We start from the raw sequence: 18,302 nt of genomic DNA, 5'->3' as shown, positions 1-18,302 counted from the left end.
CCAATTCGTCAATTTCCGTCATTCTGAATTCACGACACGTGACCATAATTAAACTTTAAGACAGAAGAAGACCTCAAGATTTACTTTTGGGGAAAAAATCATTTTGTTCTGGATATCCTAGCGAGAGACATTGCCAATCAATCATATTTTCCGAACACACCTTTAACCCTGGCCTTAAACGTACCGAGGTGATCAGTGATACACCCTCTCCATAACTCTGGATGTTTACGCGTCCCGGGTGAAATTGGCCTGGTCTCTCCGCTCAGGTTGGATTTACAAGTGACAGCAATATTCGATCGGAAAATCATTTCAAACTTATTCAGCTTCATTGTGGCTTTTCAGTGTCATTAATTCGATGAATGCGACCCGAAATTGTCTTAACCTTAGACAATAAATAAACGGATTCATAAAAGAGTTATAAGCCGCTAAACTAAGAACAGCCATAAAAATGGAACTCAGTGAACGCAAGTTAACAATGCTTTTCAGGGGCTCCACGAGCCTTAGGAGAATAATATACGGTAAGTAACTTATTATTATTAGAATAATAATCAACACTGTTAATTTGAAAGCTCGCCTTTGAGATAAAAAGTTTTCTCTGCTCGCTACATCGACTTGCTGAGCTGCTATTTGCTTTTCATGACGATGCACCTGACGATAAACTATCACGTTGCAGATTACAGTGATTGTAATAAGTGAAACTATAACAGGATGCTTAATATATCTAACCAGTTCCTCATCAATGAGCAACCTAAGGTGCATGATTGTGGTCAATGTCCATGCAAGAGCTGAGGCAATCAGAAAACGAGTCTTGGTGACGGTTTCAATGTAAGCATAGGGACGCATGATGGCGATGTACCGATCCACAGTCATTAGGAACAGGTGAACAAAAGAAGAGAAGCAAAAGAAGCTGATGAAAAATCCTGTGGCACTTTGTACTGAGCATACACCGGCTGTGGCCTTCCCTTGGATGAGGTTCACCATCAAAGTAATAAGAAGAGGCTGGATCACCAATCCGACCATCATGTCACTCGAGGCTAAGCAAGCCAATATTATCTTAGACATGCTCTGCAAGCGTGGTTTAGTCTTCACAGCGATTATCACCAGCAGATTCAACAAAATTGTAAAAGGGCAAGTCGTGGCGTGGATTACGATCAAAGCAACGAGAACAGCGTAGGCTAAATCTGACAAATGATCTGGCTTTCCACGAATTAAACTGTAGACAACACAGTTCACAGGGAAGTCGTTTTGAATCTGGTGACTCGAGTCCATCTTCTCTTCTCTACTCCGTCTTGGAACTGTTAACCCTACGAAATGTAGTCTTTTTCTGGTTTTTGTTTCGGCCAAATGTTTCATTTTTAAAAGTTTCCCTTGAACGAAATTTAAGATGGCCTATGCTATTTTACATCACAAGTATAAAGAGAAAGAGACTAAAAGTGGAAAAATAGTTTATTTGCCTCTTCAATACAAAGCGAAAAGAACCTTTCGGCTCTTTTTCAGTCCTTTCTATTTCAAATAGGTTTAGACAGCAGCATTAGCTGACTGAAGCACTAATTCACTAGCAGTAATTCAGGGAGGATAAGATTCAAAAAACATTAACAAGTGACGAACGTTTTATTTTCTGATGATTTTCCGTATTTGCATCTTGCATAATTCATTTTCCTCTTTAAAACAAACCGAAAAGGATAATTTTGCTTTTTTCCGGACCTTTTTATTTCAAAAAAGGGTTAAGCAGGGTTAATATAACTAAAACAATGATTATCATTAATTCATGAGCCGGGGATAAATTTCAAATATGATCAGTTTAATGTGACAAATGCATTACTTTCAAATAATGTTTCGTGTTTCTATCCCGTTTGCCACTCAAAAGAAAATGTTTCGAGTATTTTCCTTGAATTTCCTCTAAGATGAAAAAGTTCAGTCTAGCGGATAACATGGACACATTTTCACAACTGTAATAAGGCTGTATTGTGACGTGTTTACAGAACAGGTATCCCAAGCTCACTCGTCACAATTGTTGTTGCACAATGTCGTAAATTATAAGAGATTTATGGCAGAAATACAACAGTATGATTAAAACGTGCTGGAAATGCTCGTCAAAAAACTCCACGCATTAAATGAAATGTGGAGGCAAGCTAAGGGAAGCTGGATGATTGTTTTAACCCTAATTTTGTGATCACCAAAATTACCGTTTAAGATGGATTCTCTTTGGTGAGTTTGGTGCTCCTGTGTTTACAGGTGGAAGATTTCATTTTGTAGGCTAATAGTAAAATAAGCGAGGCGACAGATCTATCAAAATACTTAGGAGCGCTAATTACAAAGTCGTAAAAGTGAAAATCTGTCTTAAGGTTTTACTCAGAAAAAAATTAGTTCTGTCCATTTACACAAAGATCTCTCATATATCGAGTACGACCAAACAAAAATAGACACCAAACCTATTCCAGTATGCATATCAAAGCGAGCGAAAAATTAAAACGAAGAAAGATTTCAATTAACAGGAAATCCCTTAAATTGGTGAACTTCGTTTGAAAGTAAATCTTTGAAATGATCGGTCTGAACAGGTGCTATTCAAATCAAATGCTCGAATAACATAGTGCTTCCACATTTATATGACCTTTAAATTTAACAGTTAGTTGGGATATTTCCCTTAGCCTTAAAACTAAACTGATTTTGCGATTAGTAAGTAAAGTTCTTTCATTTAAAAAAACATGCTGAAAATATTAATTGTGGCAATGAAGACAAAAAATTGAGTCAAGTGAAAAACTGTTTCGTTGCAAAGCTTTAAAAAGAGGCGTACGTCACATGCGGACGAAAAGAGAAAAGTAAATAAACTTTCATGGCGCGGTTTTCATTCATGAGTTTTGGGTTCCTATGTTCACAAGTGCGATATTTTGATTCATTTAATAGGCGAATAGTAAAATTATATGTCTTGAAAATCAACCCATTCGAATTCACTTTCTTTTAAAGCAATGACTAAAGGGGGAACAGATAAATCAAAATATTTAGAAGTGATCTCTGTATTAGTCAAGAGAATTACTTTAAACGTACCAAAGAGCCCCAAAGCTGAGAGTTGTTTTAAGGTTTACGTCTGAAAGAAAGTAGTTTACACAAAACTCTCATATGTTCTGATGTATCGCGTACGATCAAACAGAAATATATTAATAGACACGAAACTTATTAATGCATAAGAGAGATGGAGCGAAAATTCTGAATTCAGAATTCAGTTAAGCAGGAAATCCTTTAAATAGGCGAACGTCATTTGAAAACAAAACCTTTTGAGAGATGATCGACCAGAACAGGTGCTATTCCAGAAAAGCAAACCTTAGTTGGAGAAATTATAGTGCAGATATTTACTTTGCCGTTTAATTTAATCGCTACTTTAGGATATTGTCTATAGCCAAACGAAAAAAAAGTAAAACGTTTTTGCGATTATTTTTGCATATTTTTTAAATGGTGAAGATAATTTTGCAATAAAAGAACAAAAGAGGTAATGGGTCAATTGAAAGATGTTTTAATGGCAAAGCCACTCCTAAATGTGCCGCATGTCAAATGGATATTGCTAAAACGAGGAATGGGGAACGGGAATGGGAAATTAAAAAATGTGAAATCGAGGGCAGTGTTCAGCTCTCCGATTCAGTTGTTGTTTGAAAGGACGCAACGGTCAATGGCGTAATAAGATTGAATTATTATTTTCCTTTTTTTCAAGCGCCTAGCTTTTGAACGTTGAATGATTAGAAAAAATACTTTATGGTACTTAAGGCTGTCGTCCACACTCATCGATGATTGCAGGGAAGCGATTCCCCGATTCCTTATAATTATAACTATACCCATGAATAAAAGCTGTTTGCATTCCTGATAGTTGTATTGATAGAAAACAGGTTATGCCTATTCTTAAATGTATTAAGGGACGACCATTAGAAAACTTATGGGGGGGGGGGGGGGGGGCGAAGTACAAAAAAAATATTCGTGCAAGAGAAAATTAAATGAAAAAAATTCTTGCTTCTTCCTAAAACATATTCATGCTATGGCCTAAAATAAATTCTTACAAGGAATTTGATGACGAAAAAAAATTCCTGCGGCTCGAAAATTCCCCTCCCCCCGCCCCCCTATAGCTTTTCTAATGGTCCGTCCCTAAAAAACCGTAAAGTTAAGATAAAAGGGATCCAAAAATCGTCAAAATATATCGACACTTCTAAAGGAGATTCCGCTCGGCCACCCATCCAAGTATTTTCTACGCCCGACAGCACTTAACTTTGAAGAACGGAGACGTCTGCAGTCACAGGAGAAGCAAAAAAACCGCTCAAACTGCTACGATACAGCATGATTCAGCGGTACTGAAATTAAAAGGAACATAGTTAAGAACTCAGAAAAAGTATCGTAACTCAGTACAAGTATCAGCTGGGTCACGATACGTCAGTTCTGTTTTACTTCACGTTGTAAGACTAAATTTCAGAAAAAAAGCGAGGTAAAATTGTCATGAATTAATGTATTTATATTTCACATTACAGACCAGCTACAACTACATAAATATCATGCGAGAACAATAAAACGAAGACCTCGTTCAGATACTTTTTAATCACAGGCTAGGGAATATTAGGAACGTATAAACTAGGTAACATCATAGCCTGGTTTGCATGCTGTTGCCCTCTCTCCCCACCCAGGGGGATTTCAACGCCTCTGGTGGCATTGGCCTGGTTAGTATTCTGTTCGCTTCTCTCTCCCCTCAGGTTGAATTCAAAATTAGCAACGATTGTTCCCAATATCTTTCTTTAAAATTCGTCAGCTTCATTGTGGTCTTTCTTTATCAGTAATTCAATGAAAGCGACCCGAAACTGTCTTAACCTTATACAATAAATAAACGGATTAACAAGAGAGTTAAAGGCCGCTAAACTACCAACAACCATAAAAATGGAAGTCAACGTACCCAAGCTTACAACGTTTTTCAGGGGCTCCTTGAACCTTACGAAAATAGTTCCAGGAAAATAACTTATAACTGTTAGCGTAATAATCATTAATGTTAATTTAAAAGCTCGCTTGTGAGATAAAAAGTTTTCTTTGGTCGCTATATCGACTTGCTGGGCTGCTATTTGCTTCTCTTGTCGATGAGCCTCACGATAAACTATCATGTTGCAGAAAACAACAACTGAAATAAGTGAAAATACGACAGCAGTGATAATAGCCCTTACCATTTCCACGTCAATGAGCAACAAGGTGTTTATAATTAAAGTCAGGGTCCATGTAAGAGCTGTGGCTATCAGTGCACGGGGTTTGGTGACGGTTTGAAGATAAATATAAGGACGCATGATGGCGATGTACCGATCCACTGATATTAAAGACAAGTGAACAATGGAAGACAAGCAAAATAAGAAGCTGGACAATTTTGAGGCAATTTGTATCGAACATGCACTGGCTGTGGTTTCCCCTTGTATAATATTCCATATCTGAGCAATGAAAAGAGGCTGGACAACTAATCCGACCATCACGTCAGTCAAGGCTAAGCAAGCCAATGCCATGTTGGACATGCTCTGCAGGCGTGCTTTAGTCTTCACAGCGATCATCACCAACAGATTCAACAAAATGGTAAAAGGGCAAGTCGTGGCGTGGATTACGATCAGGGCGAAGAGAATAACGTAGGATAAATTGGACAGATGATCTGGCTTACCACCAATGAAACTGTAGACCACACAGTTTCCGGGGAACTCGTTTTGAATCTGGTGACTCGAGTTCATATTTTCGGCCAGGCTTCTGCTCCGTCTTGGACGTATTAATTCTAGGAAATGTCGTCTTATTCTGACTGATTTAAGTTTTGTTTGTAGTCAAATTTTGACATTTTCAAGAGTCATTCTTGTGAACAAAATTTAATCTCGCATATACTCAAAAACATTTTTAATACATGTATAACAATATTATGTTTTGTTCGGGTCTCTTTTTACATCACAAGTAAAACCGAAAGAGATTAAAGAGAGAAAAAAGAATTCATTTTCCTCTAGTCTTTAAAACAAGCGAAAAAGGATATTTTTCCTTTTCTAATATCTAGACCGATATATTTCAACTGCAAGGTTTAGACAGCGGCAAGCTGATTGAAGTACTGATTAGCATTAGTTCATGGGAGATAAAAACAAACTGAATTATTAACATGAGACAAACGTATTATTTTCTTATGATTTTTCAGTAACTGTGTTTCTATCTTGTTTGCTACTCGTAAGAAAACGTTTCGAGTATTTGAATTCCCTCTAAGAAGAAAAATTTTAGGGTGAAAAAGTAACGAGAAAAAGTTTTCGATGCTAGTAACGGCTTTATGTTGCTCTCTCTTCACAATCGTTGCTTATAATAGCTTGTATGGAATGAATACAACAGTATGACTAAAAACAATTTACTGCAAAATTTCCCTAAACCAAAAAAAAGCAAAGATCGCATATTAAAAAAATGAAACGTAGAGGCAAGGAGAGCTGGATTTTTGTCAAATTTATCCCTAATTTTATGATCGTTAAAATTTCGTTTGCGATAGATTTTCACTCATGACGAGTTTGGGGTTACTTTGTTTAAAGGTTTCATTCAATGTGCGAATAGTAAAATAAATCCTTAAAATAAACCCATTCGAACTCATTTTCTTTGAAAGCAATGACTAGAAGGGGACAGATAAATTAAAATACTTCAAGGTGACTTCTGTATGAGGGGAATTACGTTCAAAGTACTAAAGAGTACTAAAAGGAAATATGTTTGAAGGTTGAAGTCAGAAAAAATATAAAGTAGTTTTGTCTTATATATCGCGTATGACCAAACAAAAAATAAACACGAAACTTATTCATGCGTAAAAAGTGAGCGGAAAATTTAAACGGAGAAATAATTTATTTAAGCTGGAAATCCCTTTAAAGAGATGAATGTCATTTGCCCAAAACCCACAACCTGAAAACAAAAACCTTCTGGGAAATGATCGGTCAGAACACTGGTGCTCTGAAATTTTGGGATAATATTGTGTTAGTACATTTATTATCTTTAAATTCAGTGGTTATTTCCCATAGCAGTATAGCCGTACAATGAAACTGTTTTTGCGACTGATAAGTGAAATTCTTTATTTTTTAAAAAAAAACGCCGTTAATCATTGTTGGATAAAACAAGTTACACATGAGGAACATTACATGACGTTAATCTTTGACCCTTAAGTAGCTTGTTAACTCTCAGATACAGATAACTTTGACGTCCTTGAAATTTGTAACAAAGAAGAGCAAAGCAAACATTTAAAGACATGGTCCGAACTCGTAATTTTTCCGTCACGTGATTCCCAAGGGGAGGTAGGGTGTGACAAAACATTATTCAAACCGTCCCCAACAATAATGTGGCAATAAGAGCAAAAAATTGAGTGAAGTAAAAAACCGTTTTCTTTGCAAAGTGTTCAAGAGAAGAGTACGTCATTACGCGGACGTAGAAAAGAAAAAAGTAGAAAAGAAAATCAACTTTCATGACACGGTTTTCATTCGGGACTTTTTTGTTCCTGTGTTTACAAGCGGAATATTTTTTAATAAGCTAGCGAATAGTAAAATAAGTCCTCAAAATAAACCCATTCGAATTCAGTTTCTTTCAATGCAACGTCTAGAAGTGGACAGATATTTCAAAATACTTGGAAGTGACTTCTTTAGAAGAGAATTAAGTTAAAAGTACCATAAAATTGAATATGTTTCGACGTCTGAAAAAAGTAGTTCTGTATCTTTATACAAATATTTCATATATATCGTGCACGATATAACAAAAATAGACATGACACTTATTAATGCATAAAGATGGAGAAATTAAAACCAAGAAACAATTGAGTTAGGAAGCAAATTTCTTTAAAAAGGCGCACGTCATTTGAAAACGAAAACCTTTTGGGAAATGATCAACCAGAACAGGTGCTATTTCAGCATAGCAAACCCAGCTTGTTATAAAACAAAATTTTGGGATAATATATTGTTGCAGATATTTACTTTGCCGTTTAATTTAATCGCTACTTTAGGATATTGCATAGCCAAACGAAAAAAAAGTAAAACGTTTTTGCGATTAACTTTGCAGTAAAAGAGCGGAGAAGACGGTACTGAGTCAACTGAAAGATGTTTTATTTGCAAAGCCACTCCTACATGTGCGGTATGTCAAATGGATGTTGCTAATACGAGGAATGGGGAACGGGGAATGGGGATTCGTAGATTGAAAATGTAAAATCGTGGTCAGTGTTCATACCAGAATACTTATCTCTCTGATTCAGTTGTTGTTTTAAACGAAGCAACGCCTCAACGGTGTAATGAGGTTGAATCATTATTATTTTCCTTTTTCTTTTTTCAAGCGCCTGCCTTTCTTAAAGTTGAATGATTCGAAAAATACTTTATGGTACTTATCAGGCATATATGCATATAAATGCTTCTCTACTTATTAACAAGGCCGTCGTCCAGACTCATCACCGATTCGCCGATTCCTTATAAGAGGGTCTTAATGGGGTGGTGGCTTTTACGGTTATCGGCTAAAATTTTGGCTCTTTTACGGCTATCGGTTAATTTTCTTCAGTTACGGTTAACAAAAAAGTTAAAAATTAACTTCTTTTGTTTCAAAAAGTTAAATATTAATTAACTTGTATTTTTTGTATCTTTAAATCAAAATAAAGGTCTTCGGATCATCTCGGGATGAAACAAGCTATTCTTTTGAAAAATTTTAACATTTGATAGATCATACTTTTTAAAAAGTATTCCACTTCTAATATTATTTTACACATAGAAATGTCAATAGTCAATTTAAAAATAATCTTTGTGAAAAAGCACAAGCAGACACGCAAACGCCCAACTCAAGGCCGGGGCGTGACATTCATTATAACAGAAATGGCCGTTTTCACACTAGAGACGGATTATTTGTGTGAGAAGGGTTATCCGTTTGATGATTCGCGTCAGATAGGTAATACTTCTTAATCTGAAAATGGAATAGTTTTAATTTTGAATGAACAATCCGCTTGACGTCAATTTTGACGGACAGTTTTAAGACGGGATTATCCGTTCCAGATAGCCTCTCTACAGCGGCCCCCTCCCCTCAGAAAAAATCGGAGAAGGGGTGTCTGTAGGGAGGGCGCAGCTATACACAGGCTAATCTCCGACGGACAATCCTTTTCTAGCTCTAGCGTGAAAACGGCCAATAACAAAATTCCCGTGTTCAGTGTTTTTAATGATAGCGAAGGACTGAACGGAACGACTGTCTGCCGTTGCCTTGTCCGTAGGCCTCATTATTCCGCGCGGCTAATGTGTTTCGGGTCACGTGGTCCGAATGAGTTCGTCACCGAAATGCCTTGATCAAGATAACGTGCATGGGAAGACACCGTAGAGGGACAAGGCATGACAATGTCTACCGTAGCGTCAGAGAAAAACAAGGAAATGCTGTTTATCGGGAACGTGTTTTACAAACAGTGACGTCTCCGCGTGTTGTTTCACTAGTGTTTCGAGGGCATGACCTCCTGAAAATCGCAAATATTAATCCCCAGTAAGAAGCCACACTTTCACTATGGAAAAAATTAGTTTCCCGAGAGAGTGGCGCAAATGGATCCGGAGCCTAGGTCGCTTCGCCTAACGTGCGTATTGGGAGTCACACTAGCCGGGAAATAAAAAACGCAACCACAAGTGAGTTTAGTACCTCCCTTAAAAGTAGCAGATCTAGGGAACAATTTCTTTTACGGTTAACTGTTTTTTGCCCTATTTACGGCTAACGGTTAAAATTTTTCAATTTTTACGGCTATCGACTAAATTTTTGGCCGTTTTACGACTATCGGTTAACCCCATTGAGACTCTCTTATAACATATACCCATAAACAAAAGCCGTTTGCATTTCTGATATTTGTATTGTTTGAAAACATGTTATGCCTTTTCTGTATTATATTAATAAATTGTAAAGTTAAGATAAAAAGAATCCATAAATCGTTAAAATATCAACACTGGTAAAGAAGATTCCACTCGGTTACCCATCCAAGTACTTTCCGCGCCCGACAGCTCTTAACTTTGAAAAATGAACACGTCTGCACTAACAGAAGAAGCAAAAAAAATATCTCAAACTGCTATTATACAGCATGATTTCGCCGGTACAGAAATTAAAAGTAACATAGTGTTAACTTTAAAGAACTCAGTGAAAAGCGTACTTGATTACATTATTAATCCATTTCGTGCCGTTTTAAAGACGTCTTGTTCAAAGAAGCCCCTATCTTACGCCGTTTTTCTTGCCATTGTATTAACTGTCCCATAAATTAGTCCCTCTTTCTTGTTCGTAGTGTGCTACATAGCCGTTCTTTCTGTCGTCAAGCAACGCGAGCGTTGCGTGACGACGCAAAAAGCAAACGGGTGTGTAGCAGACTTTCTTGTTAGAGGAAGGAAGTAGGCTTCTTCGAAGCCGTTTCGGGATGTCGCGCAACGGCCGGTGTTGGCAAGGCCGCGGCCGTCTTTGTCGCATTGGAGCTTAAGCAACGAAGACGGCGAGGGCAACGAGAACGGCAATAAACCAATAGGTTTAAATTGGCAAAATAACAACCTTGCACGCGTATGGCGGTTTTTTGTACATTCCTTTGCCGTCGTTGCACGACTACGACGTGAAAATGCGTATGTAATTAGTTCTCGTTTTGTCGAGGACGGGAACACAAAACAACAATTTTCTTTTTCTTTTCCTGAACTTTGATACAACTTTTAAGAATTCAACTCCAAAAACATTTGCCAACATTTGACGAATTAAACCAGATGGACTAAGCGCCATAAAGTTTGAGGCAGCGCGAATTCACTTTTTAAGTGACGTTTTCGTAGCCGTCGCTGCGTCGTTGCTTAAGCTCTCTATTACAGGACCACGACGGCCCCAGCCAAAACGTTACTGGGAGAGCGTTGTGTGACATCCCAAAAACGACTGCGAAGGAGACTTGGAAAGCGGAGGAAGAGGACAAAGGAGCAATTCGTACGGACTTCCCCACATGCAATTCCTTTTTGACAAGTGTACGTACGTGTGTCCAGGAGAGACTGCTAAAGAGTTTGCCCCGAATAGGTTGCAGCTGAAGGGGCGTGCTCTTCTTTTTTGCTCGGTTCCCACCATCCTTTTAATTTCTTGACATCTTTTAGATTTTTTTCTTCCTTTGCCGCTATAACTTAAGTTTTCAAATGACCAACCTTTCTCTTTCTGTCCATGTCCCAAGATATTCTCAGAGTAATTTTAACCCACTCTGTTCTCCGGGGTCCATCCCCTTATTTGTTATATACCATTTTTGACAGAAAATTTTCGTATATCTTCTTTTCACAAATGGTACCCCTTTCACATACCTAGTTTAGAACGGTGGATTCCTTTTTACTGCTGTAAATACACTGTCTTCTAAGTATAAATAAATCACTACACAATGACCTCATTGACAAGCATGTTAAAGCATCACCCAAAGCCTAATTTGCATAAAAGCTGCAAAGAATCACGACTTTAAGAGAATTTACGTAAAAAAAAGATGAATCTTGGTAATAGCATAAAACTTGACATCCTTAAGTCAGTGTTCTGTGTAAAAGGGGAATTTTTGGATCATGCGAACTCTTGAATTCCTCCCACCCCCCAGCCTAGCACGTGCTTGAGGGGATTGCTTTCGTTAGCCAATGGGCCTCAAACATTAAAAGAATTTGACATGACAAACTAAAGGCAGACATGACGGGTGCACTGGCTCTCCCAGAGCAAGACTAACGGACAGTACCACGCTTTTGCAGCACCCTTCCCCTCTAGGGATTGACATGGAGGCCCCTTCCCAACCTATGGTGAGTTAGCTCAGGAACTGAGCTTGACAATGAGACCCAGCTGGACAGCAAGCCCCTTATGTTTTTTCTCACCGCAGTTACCAGAAACCTGGATATCGCCAGGTTACTGTGCGAATATTCTGGCCCGTTTTGAGGTATGTTTTTAAAAATTCGGCTAGATATATTTAACAATTATTCCTCGAGCCCGAATGGGCTGTGAGTCAATAGCACATGAGGCCGAAGGCCAAATGGGCTATTGACTCAGAGACCTACAAGTATAGTCTGCGAAAACATCCGTTTCTCCTCGCTCTTCGCCGCTGTGGACATTTCACGCGAAACGTCCACAGCGGCGAAGAGCAAGGAGAAACGGATGTTTTCGTAGGCTACTCAGAGACCATGAGGGCGAGAGGAATAATTCTTTTCTGAGTAAAATCCAACGTAGTTGTTAAAAATATCGAGAATAAAAAATTTTTAGGTACTTGAAGCTAGACTTTAATCCCGTTTTGCCGCCAAAAAGCCGGCGCTTTTCGCTACTAGTGGGCTATAACATATTAGCCTAGTAGTAGCTCAGCCAATCAGAACGCAGCATTGATAATAGATCACTAGTTAGATTTTACTATATATATATATATATATATATATATATATATATATATATATATATATATATATATATATATATATATATATATATATATCGGGAATTCATGTTTCGCTGACGCTTATAAACTGAACACCAATCTCAGATCTAACGGATCTGTTAGTATACTCAATAAGAGACACCGTAACAATTACACAAAGTTTATTTTTAGCCTCCATCGTGTCGCGAACTCATAAATGACTCAAAAGAAGCTGACACATATTGTGGACCAGATGCTTCGTTCGAAGCTGAGCGAAAAATTAAATCTCCCAGCAAATCAAAAAGAAATTGAAAAGGAGAAGAAGAAAATTAGTAATAGACTTTAGCTTATTGACTGACTTACTTTAAATAACTACAACACGTAACTGTGACAGTGTGCCATAAAAAGATCAATCCTCAATTCGCCCCATGTAAGGGAATCCATGATAGTCTTGGATTCTGGATTCCACGCTGTGGATTCCGGATTCCGAGTACTGAATTCCGGATTCCAGCTCAGTGGATTCCCCAAACTTTTCCTTGTCTGATAGCTATAAAAGTTTCACCAGTGATTGACTATAGATTAAAATTTGTCAAAATATGTAGGTTTTAGTAACCAATATTAGAGAAAACGGGGTTAGTTTTCAAAATCGCAAGAATGAAAATACATCAAAATTCCTAGCATCAAAATATGATATTATAAGCAGCATTCTGACGCTACTGAAGAATAATTTGAGTCAGTTACAACGTTTTTATTAAATAATCTATTATTTGGGATCATTTTTACCCCTGAAAAAGCGTTCTCTTAACTCCCACTCTGTGATAAAAAAAGGCCAAAAATGGGGTTATTTTTACTCCTTACATGGGTTGTTTTTACTCTTTTTGGAGCTACTTTAACTCTGAAAGTGGAGTTAAAATTTTAGGTACAGGATAACTCCTTTTGGGGGGTTATTATCTGGGGTGATTTTTACTCCTGAAAAAGATTTCTTTAAACTCATTTTTGGAGTTAAAACAATTCCTCCTAAAAATAACTCCACTGTAAGGAGTTAAATTAACCCCACTAAAGCAGTTATTATAACTCCTTGAAAATTACTGTGCTGGGTAGTAAGGTTTCTTCTCATCACAACAAAAAACATTGTTCCTGGTTTTCATGACAAACAATGTAAAGGCGGGATGCTTTTTTCTTCTGAGATTTTTTACGTTTATTAAGTCATTGCATAAAGTAATAATTACCGGAACATTCAAATATATTCATGTTCATTGTTTTTTAACGTTTCACCCTATAGCCATTTTACATAAAAATTTCCCTTAACTATACGAAAAAGAATTATCCAGTTCACATTAATCAGTTCCACTTTCAAACATACTGTGGTTCAAAATGACAGCTCACTAGAATGCACCTCATTTGGAAGCCGTGAAATTGCCCTCAACACTGTGATTAATCATGTCAACTGCCACTCTAACGTACATGGTATCTTCCCTGATGTATCCACCTTCTCGACGTCCAGCGTGGGAAATGAAAGTTGGACAACCGGATGCTATGTTCATATCTGACTTTGGCCTTTTCAATCTTGAATTGTTAGCAGCGGAACGAAACCAATCACAAGCGTCTTGGACTCTGTCCTGGTCAATAAGTTTAAAGAAAACTTTTTGACTGAAAGGCCAGGGTAACAAAGCGTCGTATTCACCTCTCATGATAACAAAAAATATTGACATGTGCGATCCTTTACGCATCCCATCACCATTAGGGTAGAGACGAGCGCTCACTTTGTATCCAAATCGTCCAAAGTAGAAAGGAGGGCTATAAATAGATGGCGTTTTACCAGAAACAGCTTCTTGAAATCTTCGGCTAAAATGGTCGATTCTCCAAAGGAAAACCCCATCGTAAGAAGTAGCCTCCAGCATTCTAAGCTGAAGATCCTGTTCAGATAGCTGAATTTCATGTAACGCTAGTTGGTGCTCAGTTCTGTCCAAGGCCCGCTCGCAGGAAAGATGGGAGGAGCGAGACAGGCTCTGGACCCCGAAGTCATTTCGGCTACTGGAGAACCTCTTAAAGTCTCCAACTCGCTTTGTAAGCATTGCACTTTTCTTTCATGTTCTCTTACAGAGTGAAGAATCCCCTCCATTTGAGACGAAACAACAGGTTCATTTTCTCCGGCGCGTTTGAGTGCTTCTAGATCAAGCTTAGATCATGATAGAGTTTCTCGAAGTCTTTTTGTTGATTCTCTTATCGATTTTTCTATCCTTGATAGTTTGGTTTGGTGTGTTTGTATGTTGATTCTTGCAGCAACAAGTTCTTCGGTTTGGTTTTGAAGCTGACGCTCTAGAATGCTTTTCTCGTTAATCAGACCGGAAACTTGTTCCTCCAATTCTTTCTGTTTGAGGGTGTACTCACATATGGAATGGTTCATCATTTCCAGATGGTTGGCCATGCTATCCTTGACGTGCTGGTCAAGGTTTTCTTTTGTTCCCTTCGTTAAAGTAACATAATTCAAATTTAGTCTTTGTGCATATTCCAACAAAGAAATAATAAAAGAAAAAGAAAGATAAGGATATAGGAACCGAGTAAGCGCGAGATCAACTAACGCAAAAGTAACAAGTGTAACCCCCGATGGACCTTGGGAGAGTCTTGTATTTGTGACTTGGGGCAACTTTTACACCCGATTATTATTATATCTGTGATGGACGAGATTACGGAGGTTATGGCCGACAGAAGCTCATATTCATCCCTCCCTTTACAAGGGCCATTTCCTACTAACAGTGTCTTACCCTATATAGCTACCAACACAACCTAACTAATCGCTAGGACTAGGGTTTCTTAGAAGCACAGCCCGTCCACAAAATTAACCACACTGTTTGCATCAAAGGCTATATTTAATGACTGAGAGGGAATAAGCACGACATTACAAAGAAGAGGGAGCATTGGGAAACCGCTTTTTAGATTAAGTAAGCTTTTTGTAACTTTAACTAGAGCAAAATGCTACGATAGAAAACAGTAATTCAAAGCAGTTTTCTCGGCCTCATTATGCTTGCTCTAAAAGACAAACCGTAAATAATACTTACTCTATAATGGCAACCTTGACAATTGAAAGGGCATGAATGTTCCGCCTTAGGGCACAGTGTAGTCACGTGTTCCTCCATCATGTCACGCGGTATGTTGTCTTGACCACATTTCAGTTTGCATTCGATGGGAAATTTAAGACAGACTTCTCGATGATTCTGAAAGGAACAGAGCCGTGATGATTAAAAGTGCATTGCAATGACGGATTGGCTAAAGTCCAGTTATGGAGCTTATTGCGCTATGACTATAAGCCCATTTATTATATGGAGGAGAGTGTTTTACTGGGAACTAAACCACTCGTAGATTCCATACGCCACTTCATCCGGGACCCGAGTGGCGTATTTTCCGTATGTCACCTTTGTGAGTGTCGTATCGTTCAATGACGTCACGATTCCCGCCTTTCGCTTTCGTTGAATTGGTTTCTCCATATAATAAAAAGAACATTACACGTTGGCTCGAAGATATGAATTTTATGTTCTCGTGGCAAGAACAATATCTCACGAATGAGCGAAGCGAACGAGTGAGATATTGTTCTTGCCACGAGAACATAAAATTAATTCATATCTTCTCGCCACCGTGTAATATCCTCTATTTATCTATGGTACGTATTTCACATTTCCAATCAGTATCCGGGAATCAGTATACTTAACTCCAGACTGTATCATTTATTCAATAATGGCACGTGATTGCGCCTAACTCAATTATAGACAGACTTTATGGCGGGATTCAAAGGAGCCGCCACCAATTTTAGAAATATCGAAACTTGGGAAATAAAATGGCCCTTTTGCTCGCCTTCAACGAAAAATTGAGATATTTTATGCACTGTTTATGAGGCCCAAATACTTTTTTTCAGTAGGGTGTATATAAAGGTGAAGCTCATGTATTTCTTACCTCCATGTTGCTGTGGAGAACCTTCCCACCACAGTATGTACAGGCCACGGCTCTGTTCATACAGTCCTGTGTTCTGTGTTGTTCAAGACTCCTTCTCTCCACTGACTCTCCACATGCGTGGCACTGCTCGTGGCCATACTGACAAATATCTTCATGTTTCTGCAAAAATGACAAAAGTCAGCTTGTAAGTAAGAAAAATCGAGAACAATAGCGAAAGCTTAGGTGTCTGCCCCGTTCAGGACGCGACGCGGAACGGATGAGCAGTTATTCACATGTGAGAAAAAATGTGAAGAATGACTTGGCCTGCGTCACTCCCGTCGTTTGCAGCGTGGTGGGCCTCAAGAAAGCTAGTGGGTGGCTGTTTTGGCAGTTTTCAAAATTTCTATGGTCGGAGCACCGGCCGGTCTATACAGCACCACGTCACGCGCATCGCAAAACAAAAAAAATGAGAAACCAGGCCTTAGGCATTGAAAAATGCATGATCATTGCTTTGTATTCTTTTTGTTGCTCTTGTCAGTTGGAAAAAAAGAACTTCTTGAAACGTGGGCGGTCATATTTCCGGAATTTAAGGCCAATTTTTACAAACCTTTTTAATGAAGGCTTTTTGCTTTTTATGAAATTAAGAAGCATTTAAAATTACAACTTTGTGTGACCTCCGTAAAAAAGGTTCGTCACTGAGTACCGTGATCTGTGTCGAAATCTGAGTATCGATTTTGTTCCCGATCTGACTCCATTGTCGAAACACTGTGAAACTTTATTAAACATGCGTCAACGTCGTACTAGTGATTGCTTTAATCATACCTTTAAGTATCCCAATTCTCCTTTCCAATTGCAGCCCCTCTTTCTATATCGACAGAAACATTGAAGATTGTGAACTTCTCTCTCGCAGCATCTGTCCCGAAAGTACTGATCTCGCAGAATTTCTTCCCCGTCCAACGGGCATTTGGGAACATCAAGTCTGCAAAGTACGGTATAAGAGACTGCATTACAAGTGTTCACAAAATGCCTAAAACAGCAAACCTTGGAACCTACCGGTAAGTTCGTTTTAAGGAAAATGTTAGAAGGAAAAAGAGCGCTTACCTTAAGAGCACTTCCAGACAGTTTTTACAAAATCGATGTCCGCAATAGGTTTGCCAAGGTTCATTAAAAATATCCTTGCAGAAGGGACACGTAAGTCTTTCATCGACAAAATGGCACATAAGAGACAGGCTCATCGTTAACGTTTACTCAGATTGAAGTTTTTCTTAAGAATGAATTTTGTACACGATGTTTCTGTTTTTATAGGATTAACATTACGTGACGACAGTACATGAACTCGTGCACCTACTCATATCACGTGAAAGTAGCATTGCGCAATGCGTCTCAATTTCTGCTGCATAGTATTTAGCAATCACAGTATAAAAAACATAAACTGTTGCGTAAATCATTACAAAAGAGAAGATAAAACAAACGACAACCAACTTGTTAAATCACTCAGCTAAGACTGGAAGGTTGTGGAGAAAAGCTATTTGTACGCTTCCGGAAAAAACTTTGATGTAATCGTTGGGGGGTTTTCCCGTACTTCACGGCATTAAAGGGACTGTGTCACGAAATATGTCGAAATTTGACCAAAATTCAATCAGTCGGGACTGCCTCCAAATTGAGAAAAAACATGAAAATATATTCGCAAAACATTAGAACGAGGTGCAAACGGATCATGTAGTAAATGGTTTTTTGAATACTCGTTATCCTATCAGTTTCTCAAGAGTTTATATTCTTTTTGTCTACAAAGTTTGAGAAAGTTTGCAAGTAATTTTCTTTGCTAAAGATAAGTTCCATAGCGAATAGAGCACGGTGTAATTGGCAATATTAACAAAATGAACTATACAGCTGTAACACAGCCCCGCGTTGCATCAATGATGAAAACTGATAAAAAAAAGGAAAATGGCTTGAGGCTTTGAGACCAGTTGAGACCATGGCCATGTTAAAAAAGGGCGTCGATAAAACCAGGAAC

At 38.2% G+C, this 18,302-nt stretch overlaps 1 protein-coding gene and 1 pseudogene across 1 annotated transcript; both read right to left on the bottom strand.

Moving 5' to 3' along the window:
• Positions 1-315: 315 nt before the first annotated feature.
• Positions 316-1,269, bottom strand: LOC140923959 (trace amine-associated receptor 7e-like). Its single transcript, XM_073373972.1, has one exon. It carries the CDS (start codon positions 1,267-1,269, stop codon positions 316-318), a length of 954 nt encoding a protein of 317 aa, XP_073230073.1.
• Positions 1,270-13,758: 12,489 nt separating this feature from the next.
• Positions 13,759-17,523, bottom strand: LOC140923958 (TNF receptor-associated factor 3-like; annotated as a pseudogene).
• Between the last annotated feature and the right edge of the window lie 779 nt (positions 17,524-18,302).

The sequence above is a fragment of the Porites lutea genome, chromosome 14, assembly GCF_958299795.1.
Source record: "Porites lutea chromosome 14, jaPorLute2.1, whole genome shotgun sequence".
Lineage (NCBI taxonomy): Eukaryota > Metazoa > Cnidaria > Anthozoa > Scleractinia > Poritidae > Porites > Porites lutea.
This window is presented reverse-complemented; position numbering and strand designations above follow the sequence as displayed.

Excerpts from the sequence above, each read along its gene's own strand:
- LOC140923959 (XM_073373972.1), bottom strand. The coding sequence starts at position 1,269 with ATGGACTCGAGTCACCAGATTCAAAACGACTTCCCTGTGAACTGTGTT.